At 38.8% G+C, this 13851-nt stretch overlaps 1 protein-coding gene across 1 annotated transcript; it reads left to right on the forward strand.

The window, feature by feature from the left end:
• Positions 1 to 10094: 10094 nt before the first annotated feature.
• On the forward strand, positions 10095 to 13450 carry LOC132625655 (uncharacterized). Its single transcript, XM_060340267.1, has 5 exons — positions 10095 to 11100; positions 11319 to 11869; positions 12308 to 12666; positions 12922 to 13078; positions 13193 to 13450. Exons 1-5 carry the CDS (start codon positions 10095 to 10097, stop codon positions 13448 to 13450), a joined length of 2331 nt encoding a protein of 776 aa, XP_060196250.1.
• Positions 13451 to 13851: the final 401 nt, after the last annotated feature.

A 13851-nucleotide genomic window follows, 5' to 3' on the forward strand; every position in this document is an offset into this window, starting at 1 on the left:
ACATATGTATACAGACCTCTAAGAGTATCGATAGTGAAATATGATAGGACAGGGCCCCGCCGTACCCCTGGGTAAACATATATATACATCAAAAGGATCTGTACCAAAAGTCTAGGCTCCGAAACAATGGAGCTCTTCAAGACAGTTGAGTAGAAGTTCTAAGCTGGAGGATCGCCAAATCGAGTATCTGTACCTGTGGGCAAGAAACGCAGCCCCCCCCCCCCCCAAGAAAGGGGGTCAGTACGAGATATGTACTGAGTATATAAAGCATGAAATATAACAAAGAGAATCACGACTGAAATAGACATCATAGGGGACAAGTATGACATTTAAAGTACCAATACACTGGCCTTATGAAACGTAAAACATGCACGTCATTATCATATATCGTACCCGGCCCATTACGGGACTCGGTGAATAAAGTCATCACATACCATCCTTGGCGCCATTATCACATCATCATATCATCATATCATCACATCATCATATCATCATATATATATACATATACCGTACCCGGCCCTCTAGTGAGGGACTCGGTGAACAATGCAGTGAACTGTGCACGAGAACATACCCGGCCCGGGACTCGGTGAAAGATATAATAACAGTATGCAAGAGCAGAGTAATGAGTAATCATATGCAAATCAAATCATCATCTGAGACTCGATAGAATTGGTAGAATGAACTAACACTCGAGTATCAACGGAGACAGTCATATCAAGCATCCCTCGAACGTCATTATGAATTATGTCGAAAGGAAACTTCAGGAATCATAGGCACGTACCGAGACAATATGAAATAACTTATGGAAATCAAGAACATTAACCACCCTAGTGTCTTTAAGAATAGGAGCTTATACATTCGTCGTTTGTTCATTTCATGTAAATCATGCCAAAACAAAAGAAGGGTTAGCTTTATATACCTGTTATAGGTTAACCGTAACCAAGTTCGCTGTGTCGCCCCTTTAGCCTATTTAATATGAAAGTAACGCTATCGTTAGTAACTATACTTTCTAGCTTATAAATCTACAATCAATCACTTATAGGAGTCATTCTTTAGTTCATACTTTCTTGATTAGGATTTTGGTTAGCTAAGAACTTAACGGAAATCGGGCAGCATTTCCTCTATATAACTCGCCTAACCCGAACTTCCAATTAATCTCCTGTTATCACAGCAATACCAACAACAACAATAATAGAAATATTCATATCAAATCCTTAAAATCCAGCCCACAAACAACTCAAACAACCCAATAACCTTTCTTAATCCTTTTCCAATCCATATCATTAGCATCTAAGTTTAGACACCAAACAGATCAACATACGCTTGTATACGATATGTTATACACTTCTTTCCTCCAAATTTAGGAGCCACATCACCAACAACAAGAACAACAACACATGAACATAAAACTACACTTTTAATCCTTCAACTCAACAATTCCATATAACAACTACATCTTTAATTATCATAATTCCTTCATTTTTAACACACAATCAACGACACCATTAATCCACTTATACCATAAAATGAGAAGATCTTACCTTAATTTAATTGGAGCAAATTCTACACTCACTTGCACCAACAGCACTATTTCTTCTTCCTCAATTTGATCCCTTATGTTGCTATCACTTCCTTGGACGTGCAAACTATCTTGGAATTTAATCTAAGCCAGAAAAATACTATTTTTTTAAAAAAAAAACCATGGCTGGCCGAGAGCTTGGCAGCCATGGCTATGCTCCTCCCTCTTTTTCACTTAATCTACAATTTGCAAATGAAAATGAATAGCTAAAATTAGTCATTAACTTGACTATGTATATGATGTCCATCCATAGGACACGTGCTCCCCCCCTAATGACTCATCAATTTTTATTGCTTTTTTTTATCTTTTTTTTTAAATTGGTGGGGCCCACTTAATTATCTTTAGCTAACTTAATTAATCTTAATTAATCACTAATCTCCACTTAATAATATAATCATAGTTAAGTAATCCCTAATCTCCATTAATATTTCTATACTAATTGAAATTTATAAACAAATCGTGCACTAATTAAAATCGAGGATTAAAAGTCCTTATTTCATATCCCAAAGATAATCTCGTCCTTAACTTATGTCAATTATCTTACGAATAATTCGACGTACAAAAATACGGGATATAACATCCTCCCCCCCTTTAGAACATTCGTCCTCGAATGTTAAATTGGTCCTATAAAGTTTTATAAGAATTTCGGGGAAGTCTCCCTTATCGCTATAACATGTAGTCTCATCTACCAATCAATATAATCAAGTGAGGAGTTTAAATTACCTGCAGGTGTAGGGAACAAGTGTCGACGTCGATTATCTGCATATGACTTCTGTCGACTCTGGGCTGCCATTAACCTTTCCTGAATAAGCTTCACTTTATCAATAGCTTGTTGAATCATGTCTGGGACTATTAATTTGGTCTCACCAACATCAAACCAGCCAATAGGTGACCTGCACTTCCTCCCATATGAGGCCTCATACGGTGCCATCTGGATACTAGAATGGTAGCTATTGTTATAATCAAACTCGATAAGTGGCAAATGATCATCCCAGATACCTCTGAAGTCAATAACACAGGCCCGCAACATATCTCCTAGCGTCTGAATAGTACGCTCGGCCTGCCCGTCAGTCTGAGGGTGAAATGTTGTACTAAGACTCACCTGTGTCCCCAATCCCTCCTGGAATGATCTCCAGAAGTTAGCTCTAAACTGAGCTCCTCTGTCTGAGATAATAGATATGGGAACCCCATAGAGTCTCACTATCTCTCTGATATATAACTTTGCATAGTCCTCAGCTGAATAAGTAGTCCTGACTGGAAGAAAATGGGCTGATTTTGTCAGCCTATCCACAATAACCCATATAGAATCATATTTTCATGGAGTACGAGGTAAACCTGTAATGAAGTCCATGTTAATCACTTCCCATTTCCAAGTCGGGATCTCTATCTCCTGTAATAATCCACCAGGCTTCTGATGCTCGACCTTAACCTGTTGACAATTCGGGCACAGAGCGACAAACTCTGTTATGTCCCTTTTCATGCCATCCCACCAATATAAACATCTGAGGTCATGATACATCTTCATTCACCCTGGATGAACAGAATAGCGGGCATAGTGTGCCTCTCCCATAACCTGTTGCCGTAGCCTTGCAACCTCAGGTACACATAATCTGCCTCTGTACCGTAGCACTCCGTCAGGTGTAACCTCGAACGGGGTCTTCTCCTTTTGAAGAGCTGCATCTCTATACTGTGCCAGGACAGGGTCCTCGTACTGGCGTCTCTTTACCTCTTTTATAATAGAGGATTCAGCAACTCCTCGAATAGAAACTCCGTCATCTCCAGAATCGACCAAACGGACTCCAAGGTGAGCTAGCTGGCAAATCTCACGGACCATCTCCTTCCGTTCTGATTGTACATCTGTCAAGCTACCCATAGATTTACGGCTAAGTGCTTCTGCTACAACGTTTGCTTTCCCTGGATGGTATAGGATATCAACATCATAATCCTTTAGCAATTCTAGCCATCTTCTCTATCGTAAATTCAGCTCCTTCTGCTTAAAAATATATTGGAGACTCTTATGATCCGTATAAATGTCAACATGCAAGCCATATAAATAATGTCTCCATATCTTCAAAGCATGAATTACTGCTGCTAACTCTAGATCATGAGTAAGATAATTCCTTTCGTGCTTTCTGAGCTGCCGGGAGGCATAAGCTATAACCTTGCCATGCTTCATCAATACACAACCTAGTCCAATGCCTGAGGCATCACAATAAATAACATAACCATCTGGTCCCTCAGGAAGTGTTAGAACTGGAGTCGTATCCAACTTATCCTTCAGTAATTGGAAGCTTCGCTCACAAGCATCGATCCACTGGAACTTAGCTGCCTTCTGTATTAGCCTTGTTAAAGGCGCTGAAATCGAGTCAAATTTTTCTACGAACCTCCTGTAATATCCTGCTAGCCCGAGAAAACTATGTACCTCAGTAGGTGTCGTAGGTCTTGGCCAAGTCTTTACCGCCTTAATCTTCTGTGTATCTACCCAAATGCCATCATCTCCAATAATATGTCCCAAGAATGCTACGAAAGTCAGCCAGAATTCACATTTAGAAAACTTAGCATACAACTTCTGGTGCTGGAGCACTCTAAGTACCGTCCTTAAATGGTCTGCATATTCCTCTTCCGATCGTGAATAGACCAGAATATCATCGATAAATACAATCACAAACATATCTAGGAACGGCTTGAATACTCGGTTCATTAGATTCATAAATACTGCTGGATCATTGGTCAGCCCAAATGACATCACTCTAAACTCATAATGCCTGTATCGGGTCGTGAATGCAGTCTTCGGAATATCTGCCTCCTTTACCCGCACCTGGTGATAGCCCGACCGCAAATCTATCTTCGAGAAGCACTTATCACCCTGCAACTGGTCAAATAGATCATCAATCCTGGGGAGGGGATATCTATTCTTTATTTTTACTTTATTCAGCTGCCTATAATCAATACACATCCGCAGCGATCCATCCTTCTTTCTCAAAAATAATACCGGTGCTCCCCAAGGTGATGTACTAGGCCTGATGAAGCCCTTTTCTAATAAGTCTCGCAGTTGCACCTTTAACTCCTTCAGCTCTGCAGGTGCCATTCTATAAGGAGGAATAGATATGGGCTAGAGTATCTGACAATACATCTATAGTGAATTCTATCTCCCGCTCAGGAGGAAGACCTGGAAGTTCATCTGGAAATACATCTGGAAATTCATTAACTATCGGGGCTGACTAAAGAGTCGGTACCTCTGCATTCAAGTCATGCACCCGAACCAAATGATAAATTTAACCCTTTCTAACCATCTTCTTTGCCTTGAGGTATGAAATAAACTTACCCCTCGGCGATGTTGTATTCCCCATCCACCCTATAATCGGCTCCCCTGGGAACTGAAATCGGACTATTTTTTCCCTACAATCAACGTTAGCATAACAAGAAGCTAACTAGTCCATACCCATAATAACGTCAAACTCCGTCATATCTAACTCTATCAGATCTGCCGTGGTATGACGACTATATATAATCACCGAACAATTTCTATATACTTGCTTTGCTATAACAGAATCTCCTACCGGTGTAGCTACCTCAAATGGTTCTATCGACTTAGGTTCTATTTCGATTCTACCAGCAACAAAGGGAGATATATATATGATAAGGTGGAGCCTGGATCTATCAACGCATATACATCCCGAGAGAAAATCAATAATATACCTGTAACCACATTTGGTGACGCCTCCTGATCCTGTCTACTAGCCAAAGCATATATGCGGTTCGAAGGACCGCTAGAACTGGAAGCTCTGCCACGACCTTTACCACGGCCTGCTGGTGTTTGAATACCCTGCCTCATAGGGCGCATAGCTACAGAGGAAGATGAACCAGCAACCGATCCAGTGGGCTGAGCTACACCACCTGGACCGCCACCATACGGACACTCTCTCATAATATGGCCTTGGCGGCCACAAGAAAAACAAGCACCTGTAGCAAAATGGCATTCCCTAAAATAGGACCTACCACACCGAGAGCACCGAGGCAAAGGTGGCCTCGACTGACTCGAACCCCTGTTCACCTGCGAACCTGAAACCCTGGAGCTCTGACCGGCTCCTGAATACCCTGTACTCTCAAATCTCCTGCCTGTAAACTGTGGGGGTGCACTCCGTGCTGGCTGGGAAGGATACCTACTATACTGCTGAGGCTGCCTGCCTCGAAACTCGCCAGGATAACCAGCCGATCTAGCCCTCTTATGCTGGCCTCTGTCATAATCTCTATCTGGCTGACGTCCTCTATGTCGATACTTTACCCCTTGTGCATATGCCTGTATCCGAGCAATATCCATACCTGGCTGAAGAGCCACTGCCATACAGCCATCGGTCAAGTAACGATCCAGCCCCATCACATAACGATGCACTCTATCAGTTTGGTGTTCAATTCCACGCAAAGGTGGAAGACCTTTAGGAATATCTTCAGGAAAGATATCATCAAAATCCTGCAAAAGAGAAAAAACACTACTTGGCAAAGAAGAAGTTAGTAGCTCAGAATTAATCAAGACTTCTTTGTAAGTAAGTAGTATTATGGGCAGTCCCTCTTTTCTTGCATTCAAACACTCTTTGGCTTTTATATAGAGACTCTCTTTTCTCTTTTCCTTAGCCTCTTTCCTCTCACCAAAACTTTCTTTTTTTCCACTCAAACCCTCTTTTATCTCATTGCTTAAGCCGCTACTCTCTAGGATGATACTCTTGGCCATCTTTCATTTCTTTTCCCTCAAGCTCACCTTTTTTCTGTCCCCTTTGTTTTCCCATTGATTCCCTCAATCTCTTTTGATCTTCAAACACCTGAGAAGGTGTTAAAGGTTTGCAGAGTATACTTCTTGCCATTAAGCTCAAGTGAATATCTATTCTTCCTTCCACCATGAAAAGTATTCCTATCGAACTGCCATGGACGACCAAGCAAGATATGACAAGTGATACAATAACGGATACACGGAAGCAATAAATTAACAAGGAAAGTAAAAGGGATAGAAAGATAGACACAAGATTAGAGAGAATTAAGCAACCAAAACTATATTAAAGTCTTGACCTCCTAATTACACAACTAATTAGCACCTAACTCTTAAGGTGACCTCAAGAGAAACAAAGTCCCAAGCAACCAACCTTCTCAACAAAGAATTCAACCAAAAGCTTCAACAAGCTCTCATCTCTCATGCTCCCAATGAAGTCTTACAATTTCACAATTTCAATAAAAGTCTACCAAATGAAATAAACTAAGATAGTATTTATACTAGATAGAAAAGGAAGACTACTACGGCTATTACAATAATACCCTTAATGAAGTAAGGGCCTTGTTTGGTTAGTAGTCTTCTCAAAAGATGAGAAAGGCCTTCAGAACCCTACTTCATCCAAACGAGGCCTATATTTCCATTTTAGCATATTCTTGAGCTTCATGCCTTTAATCCAAGCACCTAGTAAGTCTCCAAAGACATGATCCCTAGCTCGGCTTGATATGGATATTCTTGATGAAGCTCGGCTTGTATCATTCTCCCCTTCTTGAAAAGGATTCGTCCTCGAATATAAACCTTGCAAAACCATAGGGAAGACAAGCAACAACGAGGTCCTCAAAGGATGAGGGTTAGTGTTAAAGTAGCCTACTCTACTAACATGCCAAGTATGCACACACTTGTGATATAACCAAGTATCAACCATGATTAAGAAGAACAAGCTCTCATATAGAGCACTAAGAACTTGGTTATCGCAAACAACATGAAAGGAAGATATCATAGAGGAACCAATGGTTTCAAAATACCGAAAAGGCAATACCACTCTGATTCTAATAGACATAACATACAAATGATCCTCAACTTCAAAGTGATACCACCCCAAAGGTAACACTATGACCAAGTCACACCAATTTAAAACATCACCAAGGTCAAAAGGGAAGAATATCCACACATAGTGGCCAAAAGAATGACTATCTACCCATTAGATCCCCTCCCAACATAAGATGCACCCCCAACACAAGCATGAATGTCATCATATGCAAATAGATAGTAAAGAAAGGTTTCACACAAAACAACTTCATCTATGGTGTCCTCACATGTGGCTTCACTATTAAATTCAAGTACATGATCAAGCATACTACTAAGACTCGGAACACACAAGGAAGAGTTAACAATTTGCAAGCAAGTATCACCTCTCTTTTCAAAACACTCCTTCCCCACAAGTGCATTATCATTTCCCAAGGGGCGTTTTCTATCATAGGGAAGAGCGTCATCATTCCATAGTGGATTTTCAAATACCATGTAGTCCCCAAAAGTGGCTACATTTTCAACATTACAATGCATTCCACTAAGCACTTCACTCTCATTAGTCATGTTATCATCAAATAAGACATTATCTTTAAAGAGAGAATAATCAATGAACAATGGTAAGCCGAAGCACGTAATTTCATTCTCAAAAACACAAATGTCATTTTTCAAAGTACCTTCATTTACATGACTATCCACATTCCATCACAAACGGGAGTATCATCACTCGACACAAAGATAAAGCCAAGAGACTCATTTCCACATTCATCAAACAAGGGTGGGGTGTCACACTCATTCAAATGATCAACTAGAACCACATCATCACTAATCGAATATATAGGCTGCCTATCATGTAGACACGTGCCCCACTTGGCATGTGATGATTTATCACCAGATTTCTAATTAACATGCTTGGTGGGGCCCACTTGATACACTAATTAGGCTAATTAATTATTAATCTCCACTTAATAATCTAATCATGGTTAATTAATCCCTAATGAAACTAATGTTTCCATACTAATAGTAATTAGTTAGCAAGCCGTGCATTATTAAAATCGGGGTTAAAAAGTCCTTGTCTCATATCTCAAAAATAATCTTGTCCTCGAACTTATGTTGATTAGCTACGAATAATCCAACGTGCAAAAATACGGGATATAACATGATCGTCACCTTGATTAACCCCTGTGGTAATAATTTCTTAGCAATATAACTAATCCAACACAAATACTGATAGCATCCATGGCAGCTCAGAATTATTGAAGGACGTGGATGAAGATTTGGAAGTTCCAAGAAGACCCATGACAAGATCTCAAACGAGGAAATTGCAAGACATGCTTAATGGGCTGCAATCAACAATTCAAAAGTGTCTTATGATGGAAGAAGAGCTCCAGCCCAATTCAGATTTTTTTCTCAAGTCTTACACTTATTTGGAGGCCCAAATTAAAGTCCAAAGTGAGATGGAATGAGGTCCAAATCAGCCCCAAAAGAAGAAGTTTCCAGCAGCCCAAAATTAGCCCAAATATTATTATTTTCTAGAATAAATATTTAATTGTTGTTTTAATCTATGTTGACTTGCATTGGTCCAAGTGTGGGTAGTCTTCTAGGTTGTTTTAATCTATGTTGACTGCCTTGGTCCAAGTGTGGGAAGTCTTCTATGCTTCTAGGGAAGATAATTCCCATTTATTTCTATTTTGACTAGCTCCTTCTTTACAACTATATAAAGGGGTGATTGTCATTCATTGTAAGGCAGATTTTGAAGAATATATTATATTGAGAGTTCTTTTGAACCTTTGTGGCATTACTTTAGGATTTATCTTTCAACCTAACTAGTTCCTAGTTCAAGGTAGTAAGATAATTTCTTCCTTGATATCTTTGATTTCTTTTTGGTATTCTTTCGAAGGCGGTTAGTTCTAAATACTAATTGTTGTCTTAAGTTACTCACAAAGCGGTCAGGATCCTAATCTACTGTTTTTGATTAGTTATCTCAAGTAAAGGCGTTAGATTTCTTCCTATAAATCTATACGTTGTTACTTGGATCTTGTCAAGACTTTAGAACTAACGTTCTTGGAAATTCGTGGATTGTTCCTTCGAATTTCCCATATCTTTTATTTTTTTAGTTTTTAGATTCTTTTCTATATTTGCTTCCGCACTTCTTATATTTTAATTATAAATTTGGGATCTCCCTAACCTCGTTATTATCAAGTGGTATCAGAGCGGTTCTATCAAGATTCCGTTCTTGATAATCTTGGGGAATTCTTGAAAAAAAAAAAAAAAAAAAAAAAAAAAAAAAAAAAAAAAAGTACTGTAGCAGTGAACAGTGACGAAAAAAATTAGTGTTTGCTTTCAAGAAATTTCTTCCATCTTATTTGTTTTCTAAAGATTAAGATAGAAAACAAGAAGAGGGGATCCTAGATCTTTAAAGATAAGAAGCAATCAATTTTTTTTTCTTACTCCTTTTATCTTGTTTAAAAAAAAAAAAAAAAAGTCCTTTTGTTCGAGTCTTGTTTCAACTAAATTCTAATTCTTTCTAGGATTGGTTCTTCACTTTCTTTAGTGCCCCAAAATTCTTTATTTTACTACCAAGGGTTTGAATCTAGTGGGGTTTAATTATAAATCCATAAAGTGTTTTTCCAAAGGTTATTTGAGTGGAAAAAGGCAAGAGTGAGTGAGAACAATTGAGAAAAAAAAAAAAAGCCAAACTTTGAGTGATAAACTATTGTTTTTGAGATGACTAATACAGGTAGTAGGGATGATGAAAGGAGGGCTCGCCAAGAAGCCGAGATCCGAGGAAGAAATGACTTCACTCTACAAGCTATGCACCAACAATTCGAAAGATGGACCTTGCAATTTCAAGAGATCAAGGATGCCATTGCTGAACAAAATGAGACAATAGCTGAACTTAGGAGGGGAGGTCAACATGTTGTACAACCACAAAATAATCCTAGGCCTCAAAATAGAAGAAATATGCCCCATGGCCCCATTGTAAATCAAGAAAACCCTATAGATGATTTTGTTGATGATCTTGATGTAAATCTAGATAGGGTAGGGAGAGATAGGAGGGGACAACGAGGAAGAGTGGAAGATGATAACATCAATAGCATAAAGATGAAGATGCCAACTTTCAAGGGCACAAGAGATCCAGACTTGTACCTTGATTGGGAGCGGAAAGTTGAAGCCATTTTTGATTGTCACAACTATTCTGAAGCTAAGAAGGTAAAACTTGCCGTTGTTGAATTTTCTGACTATGCTTCTATTTGGTGGAAAAAGCTTACAAGGGATAGACAACAAGATGGAGAACCACCCATTGCTACTTGGGCTGAGATGAAGAGAGTCATGAAGAAGAGGTTCGTGCCTTCCCACTTTCAAAGAGACCTACAAATGCGTCTTCGAAGATTGGAGCAGGGAACCATGACTGTTGATGAATACTTCAAAGCTATGGATATGGCTATGATCCAAGCTAATTGTGTAGAAGATGAAGAGGCCACTATGGCTAGATTTCTTAATGGTTTAAATAAAGAAATAGCTGATGTAGTAGAGATACAACAATATGTAACTTTAGATGAGTTAGTGGACATGGCTGTAAAATTAGAAAAGCAAATTAAAAGAAAGCAGCAAGCTAGCTCATGGAGGAGTCAGCCAAACACCAATTCAAAGAAGCCATGGCCGAAACAAGATGTGACTTCTAGGCCTCAAGAAGGCAAGGGGAAGGCCAAAGTAGATGAAAAGGAGGGAGGTAAAACTTTTAATCCTAAATCACCAAAACCTTCTAGTTCTATTCAATGTTACAAATGTCATGGAAGAGGGCATATGATGCATGAATGTCCAAATAGAAGAAATATTCTCATGAAAGAAGATGGAGAGTATGAGAGTGAAAAAGTGAGGTAGAGGAAGAAGAGGGAGGTGTGAGTGAAGATGATGTAGAGTTGCCTAATAGTGGTTTTGTTGGGGTAGCTAGGAAGATTCTTGATGGAGAAAATGAGAGTAAAAAAAGTGAGAAAGACGAAGAAGAGGGAGGTGTGAGTGAAGATGATGTAGAACTTCCTTTTAATGATAGTTTGGTTGCAGTAGTTAGGAGGATTATGGCTATCAATTTGGGAGTCAATAGTGAAGAACAAAGGGAAAATATATTCCATACTAGGTGTGGGATAAGGGGGAGAACTTGTTCTATGATTATTGACAGTGGTAGTTGTGCTAATGTAGTGAGTTCACACTTGGTAGATACGTTAGGGCTTGCATGCATGAAACACCCTAAGCCCTATAGACTCCAATGGTTGAATGGTAGTGGTGAACTGAAAGTCAACAAACAATGCATGATTTCATTCAATGTTAGCAGGTATGAGGATGATACTCTTTGTGATGTCATTCCTATGCAAGCTTGTCATATCTTGCTTGGTCGTCCATGGCAGTTCGATAGGAATACTTTTCATGATGGAAGGAAGAACAGATATTCACTTGAGCTTAATGGCAAGAAGTATACTCTTGCGCCTTTAACACCTTCTCAGGTGTTTGAAGATCAAAAGAGATTGAGGGAATCAATGGGAAAACAAAGGGGACAGAAAAAAGGTGAGCTTGAGGGAAAAGAAATGAAAGATGGCCAAGAGAGAGAGAAAGAGGGCAGCAACTTAAGCAAAGAGGTAAAAGAGGGTTTGAGTGGAAAAAAAGAAAGTTTTGGTGAGAGGAAAGAGGCTAAGGGAAAGAAAAAAGAGAGTCTCTATATAAAAGCCAAAGAGTGTTTGAATGCAAGAAAAGAGGGACAGCCCATAATACTACTTACTTACAAAGAAGTCTTGATTAATTCTGAGCTACTTACTTCTTCTTTGCCAAGTAGTGTTTTTTCTCTTTTGCAGGACTTTGATGATATCTTTCCTGAAGATATTCCTAAAGGTCTTCCACCTTTGCGTGGAATTGAACACCAAATTGACTTTGTGCCTGGTGCACAGATTCCAAATAGGCCTGCTTATAGGAGTAATCCTGAAGAGACAAAGGAGTTGCAAAGGCAGGTTGAAGAGTTGCTTAAAAAAGGGTTTGTGCGAGAGAGCTTGAGTCCTTGCTCAGTTCCTGTTCTATTGGTGCCCAAAAAAGATGGATCTTGGAGGATGTGCGTGGATTGTCGAGCTATCAACAAGATTACGGTAAAGTATCGTCATCCTATTCCTCGTCTTGATGACATGTTGGATCAATTGCATGGGTCCAAAATCTTTTCTAAAATTGATCTAAAAAGTGGTTACCATCAGATTCGAATGAATCCTGGAGATGAATGGAAAACTGCTTTTAAGACCAAATATGGGCTTTATGAGTGGTTAGTTATGCCTTTTGGCTTGACTAATGCACCCAGCACGTTCATGAGATTGATGAATCATGTTTTTAAGGATTTTCATGGAAAGTTTGTGGTGGTTTATTTTGATGATATCTTGATCTTTTCTAAAACTCTAGATGAGCATGTAGAACACCTAAAACAAGTTTTTGAAGTTCTTAGAAAACAACAATTGTTTGCTAATCTCAAAAAGTGTGCCTTTTGTGTGGATCGTGTGGTATTCTTGGGTTTTGTGGTCAGTTCTAAGGGAGTTGAGGTTGATGAAGAGAAAATCAAGGCAATTAGAGAGTGGCCTAAACCTAAGAGTGTAACTGAGGTTAGAAGTTTTCATGGGCTTGCTAGTTTTTATAGGAGATTTGTTAGAGATTTTAGCACCATTGCTGCTCCTCTAACTGAAGTTATCAAGAAAGATAAGGGTTTTACATGGGGGAAAGACCAAGATGATGCTTTTAACTTGTTGAAAGAAAAATTATGTTCTGCTCCTCTTTTGCAATTACCTAATTTTTCTAAGTCTTTTGAGGTTGAATGTGATGCTTCTGGAAAAGGAATAGGTGCTGTTTTAATGCAGGAATCCAAGCCTATTGCATACTTTAGTGAAAAGTTGAGTGGAGCTACATTGAACTACTCAACTTATGACAAAGAGCTCTATGCTTTGGTAAAGGCTTTAGCTACTTGGCAGCATTATTTGTGGCCTAGAGAGTTTGTGGTTAAGACTGATCATGAATCCTTGAGATATTTGAAGAGCCAAGGTAACCATAAGTCACTTTAAATTATGTGAAGCCCGAACTGATAATTGGGGATATAGAGTAGAACAGACAAACCAAAGAAAATCAGACGATTTTGATAAAATATTAGTATAATTGAGCTGTACTTGAAAACTGTCTTATATTATATAGAGTTTTTGGATTTAACAGTTTCAATTGGTTTTGTTGAAAAATTTGTATATCTCTATCTACGTCTATTACCTCACTTAACTGCTGATTATTTTCTTCTGGGGTTCTTCTATTTAAAATTCTTGATAAGAAATTATTACTTATTCTATTATCTGAAAAATTTACTCTTTGTCTTTCTTGCCTTTCTGATCCTCCTTCGTTTCTTTTTACCTAATTCTTGATCAAATGTTCTAATCAAGAATTTTAAATAGAAGAACCCCAGAAGAAAATAATCAGC

Source organism: Lycium barbarum, unplaced genomic scaffold (assembly GCF_019175385.1).
Source record: "Lycium barbarum isolate Lr01 unplaced genomic scaffold, ASM1917538v2 unchr_scaffold_20, whole genome shotgun sequence".
Lineage (NCBI taxonomy): Eukaryota > Viridiplantae > Streptophyta > Magnoliopsida > Solanales > Solanaceae > Lycium > Lycium barbarum.

What these genes read in the sequence shown, in the direction of transcription:
- LOC132625655 (XM_060340267.1), top strand. Translation starts at nt 10,095, where the DNA reads ATGACTAATACAGGTAGTAGGGATGATGAAAGGAGGGCTCGCCAAGAA. An exon ending in AGTAGATGAAAAGGAGGGAG is followed by an intron (nt 11,101 to 11,318) that starts GTAAAACTTTTA and finishes TTGTTGGGGTAG; the next exon opens with CTAGGAAGATTCTTGATGGA. An exon ending in TTGCTGCTCCTCTAACTGAA is followed by an intron (nt 13,079 to 13,192) that starts GTTATCAAGAAA and finishes AATTTTTCTAAG; the next exon opens with TCTTTTGAGGTTGAATGTGA.